This window comes from Tachypleus tridentatus, chromosome 3, assembly GCF_004210375.1.
Source record: "Tachypleus tridentatus isolate NWPU-2018 chromosome 3, ASM421037v1, whole genome shotgun sequence".
NCBI lineage: Eukaryota > Metazoa > Arthropoda > Merostomata > Xiphosura > Limulidae > Tachypleus > Tachypleus tridentatus.
The window spans coordinates 39362325-39383466 of NC_134827.1; the positions used below are offsets into that span (position 1 = coordinate 39362325).

Consider the following 21142-nt stretch of genomic DNA (forward strand, 5'->3'; position numbering starts at 1 on the left):
GGTATAACAATGACAAGATGACAACCACACCTGAAGTCTACCAACTGGTAAAACGATGACAAGATGACAATCATACCTGAAGTCTACCAACTGGTATAACAATGACAAGATGACAACAATACCTGAAGTCTACCTACTGGTATAACAATGACAAGATGACAACAATACCTGAAGTCTACCAACTGGTATAACAATGACAAGATGACAACAATACCTGAAGTCTACCTACTGGTAAAACGATGACAAGATGACAACAATACCTGAAGTCTACCTACTGGTATAACAATGATAAGATGACAACCACACCTGAAGTCTACCAACTGGTATAACAATGACAAGATGACAACCACACCTGAAGTCTACCAACTGGTATAACAATGACAAGATGACAACCATACCTGAAGTCTACCTACTGGTATAACAATGATAAGATGACAACCACACCTGAAGTCTACCTACTGGTATAACAATGATAAGATGACAACCACACCTGAAGTCTACCTACTGGTATAACAATGACAAGATGACAACCACACCTGAAGTCTACCAACTGGTATAACAATGACAAGATGACAACCACACCTGAAGTCTACCAACTGGTAAAACGATGACAAGATGACAATCATACCTGAAGTCTACCAACTGGTATAACAATGACAAGATGACAACAATACCTGAAGTCTACCTACTGGTAAAACGATGACAAGATGACAACCACACCTGAAGTCTACCAACTGGTATAACAATGATAAGATGACAACCACACCTGAAGACTACCAACTGGTATAACAATGATAAGATGACAACCACACCTGAAGTCTACCAACTGGTATAACAATGACAAGATGACGACCATACGTGAAGTCTACCTACTCGTATAACAATGACAAGATGACAACCACACCTGAAGTCTACCAACTGGTATAACAATGACAAGATGACGACCATACGTGAAGTCTACCTACTCGTATAACAATGACAAGATGACAACCACACCTGAAGTCTACCAACTGGTAAAACGATGACAAGATGACAACAATACCTGAAGTCTACCTACTCGTATAACGATATGATGACAATCATACCTGAAGTCTACCTACTGGTATAACAATGATAAGGTCATGAATAGTGCCCACAGAAAACATACAATGATACGACCCAAGTCAGCAAATGGGAGTGTGGTGAAAACATGGTAAACAAAATAAATCAGGAACTACAAGTATGGTAAAACGGTGGTAATCATATTTACCTACAGATTAACATAATTTTACAGTATTAGATGAAACACAGTCCGTGTAAGGTGGGAAAATCCTATAGTCAAATGAGAGCTTATTACAAAACAAACGTATTATGTTGTTTGTATACAGAAGAGGTCGAATACTATAAGAAAAGATATTACGTACAATAGTATTAAAACCATTTACAATACAGTTGGTTGTTCGATTCCTTCAGAGCAAAGCCACTGTTGGGTTTACCAAGCCCGGGACATCTGTGTTGTAAGTTCGTAGATTTACCACTGTCTTATCGAGGGACAGAGCTTTTACCTCTCACTCAACATAGTGAACCTACATTTTAAAAACACTTAGCGCCCCCATTAGTAATTTATTCTTAGGAATTACTTAAAAACCTCGTCTACCGAGATAAAAACGATTTATCACACACTACAGTAATTTTGGGGGGGGAATCCAACCCTCACCAGTAACCATCTCAAACAGTATTTCGAAATTAACCCAACTTTATATAGTAAGCACGTGGCGACTTCACTTTCTAGACAGTGAACTACCACGTGACGTCAAGGTGGTCACCAGCACTATAAGTTAATTACCAGTAAGTGAACACATAAAAAGTTCCTTTAATTTTAAAACTGTTTAACAACTGTATAATTAAAAGCTTGAAAACGCACATCTGAGTGGAATACCTGTAACAGAAGGTAATATATTATTAAAAACTTGTAGAGACATTACTGTGAGTTTACACACGTATATATATACACAAAAAACTACGGTGAGAAGTGACGTCACATTTCTGTTACCCTCATACAAACTATTACGTGGTCGGTTGCTAAGTTCCCTAGAGACACACAAATCCATTTAATCCAACTTGTTGTTTCTATTTATGTATCTTACAGATCACTAGGTGTCTCCAACGCTGTTCAGAATAAAGACATAAATCGTGTTAACAAAGTTTAATGAGTATTCATCCACGCCTTGCTAACCAACACGTCGCCATTACACATAAAACAAACGTGCTCTTTTGCAATTACTTTCTAACACTAAACTAGTAAAATGTCATGTCCATACACGAGTACTTATTTTCTCTAGAAAGAGACCAAACGGTTTTAAAACTTTGAAGCTGTTTTACAACGACCTACCCGCCTCTTTGTTAGTTATATCAGTACAGAACTAAAAAGAGGAAAATACCTTTTATCATGAGATCTTTTCTAAAACCATTTCAATGGAGAATTTTAAAAGTAGCTGGTTCTATATCTTACATCAGACACGTTCTTTAAATAAATGTTACTGTTAAACGTTAAATAAAAGCTACTCAAAATGACCAGTGTTAGACCTAGTGTGAATAAGTCATTTTTTAAATGGACATCTCTGATGGACTGTCTTTGATGGCAACTGGCATCCAGTCTCATGGTAAAACCATTAATGATTTTATGTTCCAATATTTTGCATCTTTTGTGATTGATGACCTGAGTGGTTTCGTCTTGCACTGTATTTTCTTATCGGGCACTGACCACAAGTGTCCAAGGAAGTCATGACAAAGATTAACTGTCGGCATGGGACATTATACTGGTTCTATACCAATTTCAATATATTTTGTTCTACAGAAATGTACATCTCCAAGCTTTTCATATTTTGAGGACCTTTCGATTCGGATGATGAAAGACAATTTGTCCCTTCAACAAAAACCAACATCCACCTCTAACCAACGATATACGACTTCAATCCTAATTTTTCCTCGGATGTTACCTTCACGATACATTTCTATACATTACCATTACGCAATTACGAACGCCAACATTAAGTAAATACTGGGGTTCCAAAGAGTTTCGATGAGATTTGCAGCTTTGATATAAGGATTCGTCTGAAATGATAACCGTTACCATGGTAATAAGAATTAGATATGCACGTTGTTATGATGACCATCACGTAACATACATTTTTCATGTTGTTCGACTCTTATGTTCAGTTTCAGAATAAAACTACTAAAAAATTAAAAAATATTCCCAAAAGTCTCATAAAATAAATCAATTTGAAGTATCCAACTTGGACTGTCATGAAAATAGCAAATGTGACATTTAAGTTATTATTTTTTTATTGTTTTATACAACAATAGCACTTACACTGTTTCGTAAAGTAATACACGTCTTTATACACTGAACGTCAAAAACGTCTGAGACTCTCTGGTATTTTTAACCACTGGACAGCATCAAAAGAATTTTGCCTTGGGTTTTTTTAAAACGAATTAAATAACTGAATTTTAACTTTTATAATACGCCCACAACTGAAAGTTCTGAACGTGTCTCGAACCCAAAATTCTTACGTCGCCAGTCTTGTAAACTTAGTCATCAATCAAAATACTAATAAAAAAGTATTCTACCAACAGCTGTTGATAAATAAATCAGTGCAACAGAACAGAGAATATTTATAGACAACTTTTGGTAGCAAGAACATGAAATAATTACGCATGCGCATAAACTTGTAAATGTTCTTCGATACAAAAGGCTTTGATTTAAAAAATCAAAATATTTTTAGTATAATTAAAAATGTAAAACAAACGTTGGCTGGGTTACTGCGGATCAGTTAAAAATAGTCAACAACCTGCTTTTGACGGCTTCGAGACAAAGATTCCTCGTCTCTTGCACCAAAAGCACTGTTAAAAACACGCGAGTACTTCACGTGGTAGCATAGCAACTAACACGGTGGCACAGATTGGGTTAAGTAATCCAGGTCGCCAATGGAACCCGTATTTTGATTAATGGAAAGTGCTATTTGTGTGCTGTTACCGAAAAGGAGTTTTTTTTTTTTTTTCGTGTTAAGTTTTGAGGCCAATATAGCGGAAGCATGTATCTAGTTAACAATCGGTTTCTTCACCGAATCGTAAATACTGACGTGAATCTAACAGAAGAGACTCTTTGTGCAATTTCTTAACATTTGAAAGACCTAATGTGCAATTACATACTTACGATAATTCTCCATACCGGAAGTCTGCCTACAGCACGAGCTACCAGACAAGTGTAACAAATTGCTCAGTGGCAATGGGCCAGTTGAATATTTGGTCGAACACAAATCGTCTTTAATTATCAGACGCAGCCCTTCTTTATTTGGCAAATCGCCAGATAATAATACAATGTCGAGCTGCCAGCTCCACGTGTTAAATAATAGAAAAATAGCAGAAACTGTAAACTTTAGTCATTTGAATATGCGACGCACTTTTTAAAGTATACAGCGACCTCTTTTCCGGAGTAAAGGAAAATTAAAACAAAAATACCTTAAATTTTATTTTATATATGGCGCACGATGGCGCTTTACGTAAGTCATGTTGTGCTTTCACAAAACATCTTTTAATAGATTCTGCAACCAGCAATATATTCACTTAAATATAGTGCCATCTTAGTTTTACGTCTGGTAAATACGAACAATAATAAAGTTCCTTTAATTTTGGCGACCGAGCCTTAAAAAATAGACCGGTCCGATTTTTCTCCCCACAATTTCATCCATTTTTGTTTTCACAAAACAAAATGACCATCCTGGTCATTTCACAACATTGACCTTTCCTTTTCCAAACGTTACTTGTAATTTTAGGATTGCTTCTAAATTATATAAAAATCAAGAAACATTTTCTACAAAACATATAGACGACTTATGGGACTGTTTACTTCCATTAGTAATATACTTCCGGCAAATGCGTGTAGGGATATGCGTAGTGAACGTAACCATGTGAGCCTTTTCCGGTACGTTGAGTAATGGCGCCGCCATCTTCTAAGAAAAGTGGTCTAGTTTTATGATGCTGTGTTTGTTTTTGAATTTCATGCAAAGCTACACGAGGGCTATCTCCGATAACCGTCCCTAATTTGGCAGTGTAAGACTAGAGGGAAGACAGCTAGTCATCACCATCCACCGCCAACTCTTGGGCTACTCTTTTATCGAGGAATAGTGAGATTGACTGTCACATTATAATGCCCCCACAGCTGAAAAGGCGAGCATGTTTGGTGCGACTGGGACTCGAACCCGGGGCCCTCAGATGACGAGTCGAACGCCTCAACTCCATGATGCAGTGTCACTGATACTACAGGTATGTGAAATTTATTTATAAAAAGGTTACCACAGGATATGACCCCAGACCTCTTCTGAAGAGATTCCTTTGTCAATTGTTACTGCTGGCAACCTGAAGGAAAACGTATCTTACCTACTTTTCCCGTACTACAGAGCAGGTAAGATGAAACAAGGTTCGATCTAATGAACAACGAGTGAAATAAACTTTTAATATGGAAAAGAATTAATATGATTTCCATATCACTCACAGTTGGTCCACGTACAGCCCGTTTTTAAGAGAGTATTGACGAGTCGTGTTAATTTACGACTACAGCCGGGTTAGCAAAATTAGTGTCACGGTTGCTGTCCTGTAAGGATTTCGTAGAAGTTCACTACACGAACGGAAATAATGAAATGTGTAAACTTACGATACTCAAAGGAATTAAAACAATGGACCTCACAAACTTACGATACTCAAAGGAATTAAAACAATGGACCTCACAAACTTACGATACTCAGAGGAATTAAAACAATGGACCTCACAAACGTACGATACTCTGAGGAATTAAAACAAAGGACCTCACAAACTTACGATACTCTGAGGAATTAAAACAATGGACCTCACAAACGTACGATACTCTGAGGAATTAAAACAATGGACCTCACAAACTTACGATACTCAGAGAAATTAAAACAAAGGACCTCACAAACTTACGATACTCAAAGAAATTAAAACAAAGGACCTCACAAACTTACGATACTCAAAGAAATTAAAACAAAGGACCTCACAAACTTACGATACTCTGAGGAATTAAAACAATGGACCTCACAAACTTACGATACTCAAATGAATTAAAACAATGGACCTCACAAACTTAAAATACTCAAAGGAATTAAAACAATGGACCTCACAAACTTTAGATACACAAAGGATTTAAAACAATGGACCTCACAAACTTACTCTCACAGGAATACAAAAAAAAAAAACATACCAAAAAACCTGAGCATGAAGTCAGTGAGAAAACATGAAAATAATTGTGGAACCACACACCTGAAATATCTGTCATAAAAGTTCTATATACGTATATATATTATAATCATGTTTAACATAGCTAGAAGATCTGATTTTCCACATATATGCTATTGTGAGAAACCACGTGCTACCAGAGTACATTAAATTAGTTCGAAGCGTCACGTAATCTTATTATTTTTTATCAAGTGATGTTAAAAACTTAATATAATATGCTGTGGGAGTACTGCAGATTTAACGTGTTGGTTGGAGTACTGCAGATTTAACGTGCTGGTTGGAGTACTGCAGATTTAACGTGCTGGTTGGAGTACTGCAGATTTAACGTCCTGGTTGGAGTACTGCAGATTTAACGTCCTGGTTGGAGTACTGCAGATTTAACGTGCTGGTTGGAGTACTGCAGATTTAACGTGCTGGTTGGAGTACTGCAGATTTAACGTGCTGGTTGGAGTACTGCAGATTTAACGTGCTGGTTGGAGTACTGCAGATTTAACGTGCTGGTTGGAGTACTGCAGATTTAACGTGCTGGTTGGAGTACTGCAGATTTAACGTGCTGGTTGGAGTACTGCAGATTTAACGTGCTGGTTGGAGTACTGCAGATTTAACGTGCTGGTTGGAGTACTGCAGATTTAACGTGCTGGTTGGAGTACTGCAGATTTAACGTGCTGGTTGGAGTACTGCAGATTTAACGTGCTGGTTGGAGTACTGCAGATTTAACGTGTTGGTTGGAGTACTGCAGATTTAACGTGTTGGTTGGAGTACTGCAGATTTAACGTGTTGGTTGGAGTACTGCAGATTTAACGTGCTGTGGGAGTACTGCAGATTTAACGTGCTGTGGGAGTACTGCAGATTTAACGTGCTGTGGGAGTACTGCAGATTTAACGTGCTGTGGGAGTACTGCAGATTTAACGTGCTGTGGGAGTACTGCAGATTTAACGTGCTGTGGGAGTACTGCAGATTTAACGTGCTGTGGGAGTACTGCAGATTTAACGTGCTGTGGGAGTACTGCAGATTTAACGTGCTGTGGGAGTACTGCAGATTTAACGTGCTGTGGGAGTACTGCAGATTTAACGTGCTGTGGGAGTACTGCAGATTTAACGTGTTGTGGGAGTACTGCAGATTTAACGTGCTGTGGGAGTACTGCAGATTTAACGTGCGGTTGGAGTACTGCAGATTTAACGTGCTGTGGGAGTACTGCAGATTTAACGTGCTGTGGGAGTACTGCAGATTTAACGTGCTGTGGGAGTACTGCAGATTTAACGTGCTGTGGGAGTACTGCAGATTTAACGTTCTGTGGGAGTACTGCAGACTTAACGTGCTGTGGGAGTACTACAGACTTAACGTGCTGTGGGAGTACTACAGACTTAATGTGCTGTGGGAGTACTACAGATTTAACATGTTGGTTGGAGTACTGCAGATTTAACATGTTGGTTGGAGTACTACAGATTTAACATGTTGGTTGGAGTACTACAGATTTAAGATGCTGTAGGAGTACTACAGACTTAATATGTTGTGGGAGTACTAGAGACTTAATATGTTGTGGGAGTACTACAGACTTAATATGTTGTGGGAGTACTACAGATTTAACATGATGTAGGAGTACTACAGACTTATTAAGCTGTGGGAGTACTACAGATTTAACGTGTTGTGGGAGTACTACAGATTTAAAGTGTTGTGGGAGTACTACAGATTTAACGTGTTGTGGGAGTACTACAGATTTAACGTGTTGTGGGAGTACTACAGATTTAACGTGTTGTGGGAGTACTACAGATTTAACGTGTTGTGGGAGTACTACAGATTTAACGTGTTGTGGGAGTACTACAGATTTAACGTGTTGTGGGAGTACTACAGATTTAAAGTGTTGTGGGAGTACTAAAGATTTAAAGTGTTGTGGGAGTACTAAAGATTTAAAGTGTTGTTGGTTGGAGTATTAAAAATTTAATGGATTAGAAGATGGTCAAAAATTAGGTTATTTAGGGAAAAGTTTGAATCCAAGGGCTGACTGACCACTGAACAACTTCCTTCATTTTCAATAAATATAATAGTTACACCTTTCACTCATCTTTTTAACATGTTCAAATTCTTTCGGTTTGTTTGTAGTTAAGCACAAAACGGCAGAATCTGTACTTTTCCCACCTCGGGCAGCGAAATCCAGCTTCCACCATTATCAGTTTGCAAACACATTGTTGTGACCCTGGGGCATGTTTGACAAGTAACATACTTGAAATGTTGAAAGAAAGAATAAAAAATGAATTTAAAAAAACATTAAAAACTTATTGTTCATTCTTGTGTTACTTTGGAGCAAAGTGTCAAAAAATTGTCGTTTTTTATGTTGTTATACTTAGCACATTAAAATATTGTTCCTTTTACACTTGTGTCGTTTTGGAGGAATGTGTTGTAAACATAATTACACCCTTCATTAAATCTTCATTATTACAGTATTTAGTAACTGAAGTCTATACACGAGCTAGAAACTAGCCTTATCAGTATGGACCCTTATGTTTTTGTTTTATTTCATATAAGTAGGAAACAGATGTGCTACTCTGGTCACATAATTTGTTTGTTTGTTATTGAACTTTAAATGAAGTTATTCCAAGCTTACCTGAACGAGTTGCATATATCTCAGCAAGACAGAGAAGACAGCTAGTCAACATTACCAACTGCCAATGAATAATGGAATTCACCATTATGTTATAACACCCACACAGCTGAGAAGGCAAGCATGTTCTCGGACGGCATTTCAACCTACTCTCCTTAGACTGTTAGTTTGAGTACCCTAGTCATTAGACTAAGTGTATAGTTATATAGTAAATCTGACAGGGATAAGTCAACCGAAGAAGAGACTCACTTGATACGATGAGATTGCAAAGTGGTTAATGCTAGCATTAACAAGGCTATAGTATGTAGTAATGAACAACAGAAAATTAATGGTCACAATTGTGGACTTTTAAATTATTTATATTACAAACTATTTTTGGGTTCATTACTTTGTTGATCACGGGTCCTCAAGTGGGTTCATTACTTTGTTGATTACGGGTCCTCAAGTGGGTTCATTACTTTGTTGATTATGGGTCCTCAAGTGGGTTCATTACTTTGTTGATCAAGGGCCCTCAAGTGGGTTCATTACTTTGTTGATCACGGGTCCTCAAGTGGGTTCATTACTTTGTTGATCACGGGTCCTCAAGTGGGTTCATTACTTTGTTGATCACGGGTCCTCAAGTGGGTTCATTACTTTGTTGATCACGGGTCCTCAAGTGGGTTCATTACTTTGTTGATCACGGGTCCTCAAGTGGGTTCATTATTTTGTTGATCACGGGTCATCAAGTGGGTTCATTATTTTGTTGATCACGGGTCCTCAAGTAGGTTCATTATTTTGTGTATTACAGGTCCTGAAGAATGTTAAAAAAAGCCAGTTTCCAGGAGCCCATATCAGAGTTGTATGTTCTTATAATGACTAATTTACAGCCTACTACAACTGTACAGCTATAAATATTTATTTACAGCTTTTAGTAGAATTTTGGACCTCTTGATATCTGCTGGGGTGTATTCTGTTAAAGTGTTGTCTGCATTCTACTTAATACAATGTTAACAATGTAGGTTTGAGACACTTCCTGTTACTGTTTAAATATTCCACCGATATTTTAGGCTTAATCCAACCAGTAAAATAAATACCTTACATAGCTGAAGATGAAGTGATTTTACGATAAAATGGTTATAGCTTACTGTCACAGATACTTGTACAAATGATCTGTTTTGCCCGAGCAAAGAAAAAAAATGTACTTTAAAAGAAACACTTTACCATATCAATACTGCAGATCTGTTGCTGTAAGTAAAATATACAGCACATTATGGAATAGATGGCACTCTTATGAACAGCCTGTTTAAGTAGATCAACATCATTGAAGGATGACCACATCCTGTAGACAAAAATGCTGACTAAAAACTGGAAAATAAAGGTTAAAATTATTCAAATGTTAACTGAACATGTTAAAGAAAGACATTCCAAGTTATGAAAAAGAAATAATGGTCTGTATACTGTAAAGATGCAGACAAAACTGTGTAGGGAATGAAAGGTGTTACTTAACCCTGAAACAAGAACTTGATACAAGTCATGTAAGGATTAAGAATTTCAGTTTTCATATTGAATAAAAATGAAAATAATCTCTCATGGAGAAAAAAAAATCATGAAAACAGGGACTATTGTTCAATATCACGACCCCATTCGAGAGAGAGAGAAGTCATGAAAACAGGGACTATTGTTCAATATCACGATCCCATTCGAGAGAGAGAGAAGTAACGAAAACAGGGACTATTGTTCAATATCATGATCCCATTCGAGAGAGAGAAGTCACGAAAACAGGGACTATCATTCAATATCACGATCCCATTCGAGAGAGAGAAGTAACGAAAACAGGGACTATCGTTCAATATCACAATCCCATTCGAGAGAGAGAAGTCATGAAAACAGGAACTCTTGTTTAATATCACGATCCCATTCGAGAGAGAGAAGTCATGAAAACAGGAACTATTGTTTAATATCACGATCCAATTAGAGAGAGAGAAGTCATGAAAACAGGAACTATTGTTTAATATCACGATCCCATTAGAGAGAGAGAAGTCATGAAAACAGGAACTATTGTTTAATATCACGATCCCATTAGAGAGAGAGAAGTCATGAAAACAGGAACTATTGTTCAATATCATGATAACAATCAAGACAGAAGAGTCACAATCCCATTCGAGAGAGAGAAGTCATGAAAACAAACAGTTACTTTTAGGTCTGTTAACGACATTTCTTGAAGGGAGTTTGATCCTCTGAATCCTTATCTTTATGAGACTGGCAGTTTCTGTTAAACATACATCAAGAAATGTCAATCAAAACTCAATTTTGCTTTTAAGACAGCACGACATTAGATTCACAATTGTCTGACTTAACAAAATGTAAGTTTTTAGAATCTTTTTAAAAACTTGCACAATTTAGTTACTGATTCTTCTGTATTTATATATTGGTCTAAACGTCATTCAGACGATGGCCATCATTAGAAATTCCACCAGCAAATGTTCATTAATGTTCTATTACAACATGATTAGGCCCAGCATGGCCAGGTAGTTAAGTCACTCGAGGGAAGCAGATTCATATCCCTGTCACACCAAACATGCTCGCCTTTCAGCTGTGGGGGCATTATAATGTGACAGTCAATCTCACTATTCCTTGATAAAAGAATAGCCCAAGAGTTGGCAGTGGGTGGTGATGACTAGCTTCCTTCCCTCTAATCTTGAGCTGCTACATTAGGGACAGCTAGCACAGATAGCCCTCATGAAGCTCTGTGCATAATTCAAACCACACAACATGATTAATTTATCAATGATAAAATTTTCTTTCATCTTGGATAAATTTCAAAGTAGTTTGGAGAGAGTAAAAGATTCTCGGATGGCATTATCCAAGTTAGGCAGTTCTACAATAGCTGTGTAAACAATGGTAAAAGTGTCACAACTACTGAGCCAATGAAGTAATTTCTTCAAAATTTACAATTTTAATAAACTTTGGACATGAGTTGGTCCTCTAGTAGACCTTTGGATTCTTCACACCTGTGAAATATCATGAAATATTCTCCCAGACTTTAAGCTTTTGGAACATTGTAAAAATAACAATCAATCCCTTAACAGAGACTGTTGGTGACAACGGGCTGTTGACTGGCTGCCTTCTCTCTGGTGCAAACTTCAAAATTAATGATGTTAGTAGATAACACTGCTGTAAACACAAATTATTTGCTTTATATTTATCTACATTTGGTACTTTTCTTCTGTGAGCTAAAGTTCACACTCAAGTTTATTACAATAAATGTTATTTAAACGAGATAACTCACCCAGCAGAACAGATTGAACGCCACCACCAGCGATAGTCTTCTGCTGACAGCTGGAAGTAAGTGAGGGCAATAGAAATGCAGCCTGTAACACTGATTAAGATAATGGACACGATAAACAAGACCCCGTACAAGGTGTACGGCTCTCGACCCCAAACTGTAGCAAAGATGTAGTACAGCTCCACTGATACAGCACTGAAATTTAAACACAAAAGAGAAGTGAATTACTTGTTTAAACATCTGTGTCATACAAAATGGATTTTATTCTGGGAAGTTTGACACACTGGATTGTTACATACAAAGCCAAAATACAAAAAGTAAAATGTTTACATTGTACTGTGACTCCTATATGACTAGTCACATAGTAATAAATTCAACTGGTTATTATTCATGTGATTAAATGCTAAGAAACTATGTAGTACACAATAAACAAGACAATCTCTCATTTACAATCCTTAACCTTTCAAGACTGGTACAACAATATTAACCTGTAATAACGAATAGCTGGAGCCCAATCTATTTAAATATATGCACACAACCCAAATTACATGATACCAAAGTACTTATCAGAAAACCTACCTTACAAATGACTAGTCACAGATGATACATGTATTATAGGGTTTATACTAGATTCACTTAATATATAAAAAGTTATCTTTTTCAAATAGTTCATGTACATTCAAGATCTTCTAACTGAGCTATTTGTCACCAAGAAATCTGTCATATTTTATTGTGGAGGATTTCTACCCTTCAGTTACTCACCAGGAGAGATACAAATCCTCCAATAGCACAATGTGACATAATTGTTTAGTAACAAGAACTTTCACTTACTGACCTGAAGGGTTAAAAATCCTCCAACAGCACAATGTGACATAATTGTTTAGTAACAAGAACTTTCACTTACTGACCTGAAGGGTTAAAAATCCTCCAACAGCACAATGTGACATAACTGTTTAGTAACAAGAACTTTCACTTACTGACCTGAAGGGTAAAAATCCTCCAACAGCACAGTGTGACATAACTGTTTAGTAACAAGAACTTTCACTTACTGACCTGAAGGGTTAAAAATCCTCTAGCAGCACAATGTGACATAATTGTTTAGTAACAAGAACCTTCACTTACTGACCTGAATGGTTAAAAATCCTCTAGCAGCACAAAGTGACATAATTGTTTAGTAACAAGAACCTTCACTTACTGACCTGAAGGGTTAAAAATCCTCCAACAGCACAATGTGACATAACTGTTTAGTAACAAGAACCTTCGCTTACTGACCTGAAGGGTAAAAATCCTCCAACAGCACAATGTGACATAATTGTTTAGTAACAAGAACTTTCACTTACTGACCTGAAGGGTTAAAATCCTCAACAGCACAATGTGACATAACTGTTTAGTAACAAGAACCCTCACTTACTGACCTGAAGGGTAAAAATCCTCCAACAGCACAATGTGACATAACTGTTTAGTTACAAGAACTTTCACTTACTGACCTGAAGGGTTAAAATTCCTCCAACAGCACAGTGTGACATAACTGTTTAGTAACAAGAACTTTCACTTACTGACCTGAAGGGTTAAAAATCCTCCAACAGCACAATGTGACATAACTGTTTAGTAACAAGAACCTTCGCTTACTGACCTGAAGGGTTAAAAATCCTCCAACAGCACAATGTGACATAACTGTTTAGTAACAAGAACCCTCACTTACTGACCTGAAGGGTAAAAATCCTCCAACAGCACAATGTGACATAATTGTTTAGTAACAAGAACTTTCACTTACTGACCTGAAGGGTTAAAAATCCTCCAACAGCACAATGTGACATAACTGTTTAGTAACAAGAACCCTCACTTACTGACCTGAAGGGTAAAAATCCTCCAACAGCACAGTGTGACATAACTGTTTAGTAACAAGAACTTTCACTTACTGACCTGAAGGGTTAAAAATCCTCCAACAGCACAGTGTGACATAACTGTTTAGTAACAAGAACTTTCACTTACTGACCTGAAGGGTTAAAAATCCTCCAACAGCACAGTGTGACATAACTGTTTAGTAACAAGAACTTTCACTTACTGACCTGAAGGGTTAAAAATCCTCCTACAGCACAATGTGACATAACTGTTTAGTAACAAGAACCCTCACTTACTGACCTGAAGGGTTAAAAATCCTCCAACAGCACAATGTGACATAACTGTTTAGTAACAAGAACCTTCACTTACTGACCTGAAGGGTTAAAAATCCTCCAACAGCACAATGTGACATAACTGTTTTGTAACAAGAACCTTCACTTACTGACCTGAAGGGTAAAAATCCTCCAACAGCACAATGTGACATAACTGTTTAGTAACAAGAACCTTCACTTACTGACCTGAAGGGTAAAAATCCTCCAACAGCACAATGTGAAATAGCTGATCGGTACCAGGATGTTGAGGGAATCTCTCGGGGAAAATTCTTTGTTCGACAAGAAGCATCAAAAGAGCCCGATAAATTTTTCCCAAATATTGCTCCTAACACTGTGAGTGGATAACCAACTACAGACAAACAAATGTAACTAAATGTTAATACAAACAGTTTTTGTTAAATATGAACTTTTACCAGATAGTGAGTGACCTGATGCTAAAAATTACGATACAACATTACATGGATTTTAGAACAATCAATATTTTGTTGATGTACGGGTTATTCAGACATAACAGTGTGTGAAAAACCGTAAGTGTTGAAATGTCTCGAACCTAATCCTGAAAAACTGTCTATCAATATACGAAGATGACATTTTCCCAACCACTAATAATATATATCTAATTTTAAAAACACACATGTACTGTACTCATAATAACTCAAATATATTCTTAAAAATTTAAGTATTATAACCAATGAATTCAAATGAACCATTGTTTTTTGGTCATTAACAAATTATAAATGAAATAAACATCACTGTGTATATATACATATTCACACACACATTGATTATCTACTTTCTAGCAACAACGCAACTATATTCATGATGACGAGAAATCCACTTGAAGTAAAAATGTATTCTCACAGTCTTCAGGTCAACCTAAAGATGACCCAAGAAGATCAGAACATTGTTCTGTTCTTTATTTTAATTAGTTATAATATCCATACCAGCTATTTTGATAATACATCTCTAATGATGCCTACTACTAGCTTGCTTTATGAAACAAACATTTGGAATAAATATTTTATATGTTTTTAATAGAAAATATTACACTGTACTTCTATTAAACTTATTGCACTCTGGACTCCTTTCAGATGTTAGTTTGTTGGTCCAACTTAATGGACTAATGCTCCACCTACAACAGGTACTTCATTGTTACAGATATAAGCTTTCCAACTCACTGCTTAGGTCCTATGGGAGGAATAGGGCACCTTTTAGAAGTTATGTTTCCAAAAGAACTCTACTAGTTTTTAAGGGCATGATGGGGGGTAAAGTTCCCATAAAACTATTGATTTCAAAGTTTACCAATGGATTTTTTTTTTAGAGCAATTGTTAGTTTAAGAAAGTAGGAAAACCACTAATATTAACGTGTTACCTTCACATAACCTGACAGGCTTAAGAAAGACATACAATTCAATAGAATTTCAGGAAAAATAAAACAAGAAATGACAGCTCTACGACAATGAGAAAGAAAAATCTCACAAGTGAAATCAGTAATTCTGTTACGTCTACATGTTTAGAAATTGTACAATAAAAATACATTAAGTTTAGCTTTTAATATCAAACTGCAATTTTCACCATTTTCAAACATGACAAAAACAATTAACCAAACATTTGAAAAAAACAAAACAGGTTTTCTATTATGTTTTATCATTACAAACAGGAAGTCTGCTCTCATAAATAAAATTCACAACCTGAGGGTTAAAATGAAATACAGAAGTTTGGAGTTTTCTTTTTATCAAAGTAAGTGTTAAAATCATATCAAAACAATATACTAACTTTAAATATCTAAGTCCTTATTTTATTTAGCAGATTTGAAAAGGATGGGATTAGTTTTGTCCCATACCTTCATAACTACATAAAATAAAGGATGGAAAAACATTATAAAACCAAAGCTTAAGATACAAACAAGTCTATACCAAAAACCTTAGCTATGTATCTTTCACTGGGACAAAATCTCAATGTTTTCACTTACTATAGCTTTCCTACACTAAAACTTTAGTTCCATTTAACAAATATTTTGTAAGAATTACAGATTTATGGAACATTTTTACAGGTAACTGATTAAATTGTAACAAGTTTTGATTTTCGTACAAAGCTACACGAGGGCCATCTGCCATCTATAATTTAGCAATGACTGACAGACTAGAGAGAAGACAGCCAGTCATGACCACTCACAGTCAACACTTGGACTAATTTTTTTACCAATAAATAGTAGGATTGCCTGTCATGTTATAATGGCCACATGACTGAAAATATGAGTGTGTTTGGTGGGACAGGGATTTGAACCTGTGACCCTTAGAATGAGGGTCAAGTGTCCGAACGACTTGGCTATAATGGGCCAATTGTAAAAAGTAAGAATGCAGGAAAATCTTGCACTTTCATGTAAGTGGCTTAAAACCATTTGTAATATGTGTCCACTAGGTGGAGCCATGTGTAACATTTCTTTACTATTTATCCAAATAAATTATGCTAAAAAATTTGTTTGCAACTTACCAAAAATCCATATTGCCAGCAGAAGGATTATAGTTGTATACGGTAAAGCCTGTGTGGAATTATAAGCCCATGCTATACTGTTTTGCACACTCCAAATAACAAAGAATGGAACTGTAAGAAAATAAATATATAGACATACAAAACTAAAACATTAAATTGTACTCTGTTATTTTATTAAAATGTTTATTCAGTATTTAGTGGAAATTATTTTAATGAATATTTCAACAAAATATTTACTTGATACAACAAAAACACAATGTGTACCACACTGAGGTTTTTAGTGTTGAAATGTCTTCAAAGTCACTTTTGGGATTAAAAAAAAACAAAAAACATACAATAAATTGAGTAAAACCAATATACTAGATAATATACAGAACCCAACCAACCAATACCCAGTATATTATCAAACCAATATACTAGATAACATACAGAACCCAACCAACCGAAACACAGTATGTTAAACCAATAAACTAAGTTATACAAAAATCTTACCTGCAAAAACACAACAGGTTAAATGTACGTTAGACACCCATTTATCTTCTCCCATCTGCTTGTACATTTTTGCAGATATGTAGCCAGCAATACCTACAAGGAAAATAAAAAAAACAAAAACATCCCATACTACCTTAACATTCATTGATACAAACTGTCAACATAGAAACTATTACCAAGCAATGTGACAGTGAACTATACATTATTATTAGATTAGAAATACACATAGAACACTAAATTATAATGGACCATAAGGACAACTACTTACATGACGTAAAGGCATACAACAAACAAGCTGCTGTGTTCATAGATCCATGATGGTGGACATTGAAGATGTCAAACAAAGCCATCACCATGATTCCAAATGCTATGGCCAAAAACTGAGACCCAACTCCTACAGAAAAAAAGAAACCATTCAAATTCTTTATAGCTTTTTTAAGTATACTGTGTAATAACAGGTAGAGTTAGTTGTAAGTTACTATTAATACAGTCTTACACTTTTACAAAATAATACTTAAAATCATATTTTTAACTTTTCCAGAATGGAATCGTTACTTATTAAAGTTTTACACAATCTTTCAAACTGTCCATTTATCTTAAAATTAAGATACATCAAGCATTTTAACAGTCTTTTAAAAAACATAAATGCTGAAACCTAATTTATCAAAATGCATTTGTAATGAAATACCTTCAAGATTGTTGAGTCATTCGAATAGTGTCATCACTCATTGTAAACATGACTAACAATATTAAGAAGCTTTACTGCATGACTAGTGTGTGGACTATTGTAGGAGATGTCTGCATAATACACTTAATAATTTATTATTATCCATGTTATCAAATAAGTACACATGTTGCACAACCAGAGTAGCATACTAGTCCATTATATTCACTGAAATAATCATTTTATTGAAACCAAAGTCTTATCTAAAGAATACTAAATGCATTCATTGGTTTTTTGCATAAACCAACGTCGCATTTCAATCACGTTGTTATTCATACGTATCTTAATTTTAACACAAATTTAACACAGGTCACTCCAAGAACTTCTGGATAGCAGTTATACTTAATAAAAAAAAAATCTCTTGTGCAAGGTCATTCTCAAAATAATTGTTGTAAACTAGCGCTTACAGTGAGTAAAGGTGCTTTATGGTCAGTAATGATCACCTCTTTTCACATCCTGTTTGACCCCTAATTGATCCTCTAAAGTTTTCGTACAGACTATTGCATAATGCAACCATATGAAATGCACATAACAAACAGACATTCAGATTCAATGCACAAGCACTCAGGTAAATGATTAGATTTGTCTTAATGAAAAGCCATCCTAATTAACAATCCAGATTGTTAATATTCGCACCACATGTTTATTTCTACAGTAGAAACAAGTTTCTTATAGTTTTCCAAGCTGTGTATTTACATGTTAAGGTTACTGGTATCTGTGGCAAAACTACTAAAGTCACATGTTGCCATCACTTGACCGAAAGGAAGGCACACATTCTGCGGGACTTTACAACAAACCATCTCTGCAATAAAACTACAGACTCTCGCCTAGAGGGCACACAAATCTACAGACTCTCGCCTAGAGGGCACACAAATCTACAGATTCTCACCTAGAAGGCGCACAAATCTACAGATTCTCACCTAGAGGGCACACAAAACTACAGATTCTCGCCTAGAGGGCACACAAAACTACAGATTCTCGCCTAGAGGGCACACAAAACTACAGATTCTCGCCTAGAGGGCACACAAAACTACAGATTCTCGCCTAGAAGGCACACAAAACTAGACTGTTGGAAATATGTTGTGATATGACAAATCTGAGTTTGTCTTATTCCTGTTATCAAAATCTCTAACACAGGTCAATCCTATGCTCTTAAGGTTTAGTTAATTTATATTTCCCAAGGGTCACACATTAATTAAACAACCAACAGTATTTCATGCTTCAACATTTTCATCAATATTTAATTTACTTTAGTTACATAATCTAGTTTCCTTTTTGTCCATTAGAAAGTTTTAAGACCACTGAAAGTAGTAGTAAGTATAAAGATAGTGTTCCAACTCGAGTAAAATTATTGTTGATAGAGTTTGTCTTGCTGAGTTTAAATCAAAGTGCAAACAATTTCAGGAAATATATACTACAATGAAAGTCTAACTTAATAATAACTTTAAACAAAATTTGAATGGAAAATGTTTAATGGTGCTCTTAACTCCAGTGTTTTATATAACACGATGTGTGATTTTGTCATCTTTAGATCTCACATAAATGTACGATGTTTTAAACAGCACACCACGTGACGGTATCATCTTCACAGAAGCACGTTTTATACAATACACTACGGGTTTCGTTACGTTTAGTATTTCTTACTGAAACGTATCATGTTTGTTTTGCTTTTGTTGCTTTATTGTTTAGTTCTAAAAATCTGTTTACGAGACAGACCTACAAGTTAATGAAATAAAACTCAAGTTCAGTAATTTAGAGTAAAAAACTTGAATTTACTAAACTAAATTTTACATGCAATTTTATTTTGTAACATTACAAACACTGACATCTGATACAACTGAATGTCACAGTTATTCACGAACGTAACAACGATACAAATTAGGCATCTTTATTTGGTCTTAGTTCAAGACAATGCCAACATATTATCTTACATACACAATTAACACAGCTGCATGAATAGACATCCAATTAACTTTACATGTACAGAACTGGCACATTAGACCAAGTCTCTACTGAAAAATTAAGGCTGGCTATAACTTTGAGCGTACCTCTAGGATATTTGGCAAACTAAGTAATTACTGAAAGTTCGTTGCTTAGAAAAAGAAATTGATTTTTCAATAAAGTTCTTTTTATTAGTCAATTGTCTAGAAATTCAAGGAGACACTCTGACTAATCTGATTGCAAGGTGATTTTTCTGTTAAGAATAAAAAAAATATTTTGCTCTCCTAATTTAATATATATAGTTTTTAATATTTTATCCATTTTTGTTTCTATTTTTCTACCCTAATATAAACTATAATGAAATTAGGAAGACAGAGTAAAATGAATAGCTGATAAATACAAAATAAGTCTAAATTATTATAGGTTTGTTTTCTGGAACTACATATTTTAACAAAATATTATACACCAAGTTATTACTACACTCAAATCTGAATTCATACGGGTTTATTGTTTCACAGCTGCATCTCAGGACATGTTGAAATCCATTTATCACAGGGGCACAGCTTTGTATAAATAAATTAACAAAGACAGACGTCATGTGCTCATGCTTATCTTGGATAATTTTCTATTTACTTTTATCTATCTAAGTTTTCTTATCTAACCCAATACGTTTATAGTTTTTATAACTTAGTTATTTTTGTAACAATGAATAAATAATTTATTTAAAAAACAAGACACTCACTTCTGTAAACTTGTATTTTTTCTTGACATCGGGATGTCTCAAGGCATTTTAAACCCATCTTTTGTTTTAAATTTCAAATACGCAATTTAGAACACGAAGTTTCTTAAATGACAAAAATAGAATGTCCTAAAAGTTCTATAATTTAATTATATATGTAACCTTTCTTTCTTTGTGAACCTGACGATGACCGAAGAAGGTCGAAACGTTGTTCGCTCTTCTACGTAAAATATTTTCTCAACCCAAATGAGCCGTTTTTACATATATATTTCTCTACAAATGGGTTTTCACGACATCACTGATTATACTTAATTTTCTAACTCAATAAATAAGTTGAGAATGTCCATAAGTTGCCTAAGTGAGTTCATCTCTTAATAAAAATCAGGACAGCTAACACTGTAATAAATTCAGGAAAGTAAATTCT

General features: G+C 35.3%; 1 protein-coding gene across 1 annotated transcript in view; it reads right to left on the reverse strand.

Annotated features, from left to right (window-relative positions):
- LOC143245806 (transmembrane 9 superfamily member 1-like) overlaps positions 1-21142 on the reverse strand; it is an 84123-nt gene that overhangs the window by 11768 nt on the left and 51213 nt on the right. Inside the window, exons 10-14 of the mRNA XM_076492059.1 lie at positions 17583-17708; positions 17315-17407; positions 16823-16933; positions 14516-14678; positions 12159-12350 (exon numbers count right to left, since the gene is read on the reverse strand). Coding sequence (XP_076348174.1) covers positions 12159-12350; positions 14516-14678; positions 16823-16933; positions 17315-17407; positions 17583-17708 — 685 coding nt within the window. The remainder of the gene's footprint in view (positions 1-12158; positions 12351-14515; positions 14679-16822; positions 16934-17314; positions 17408-17582; positions 17709-21142) is intronic.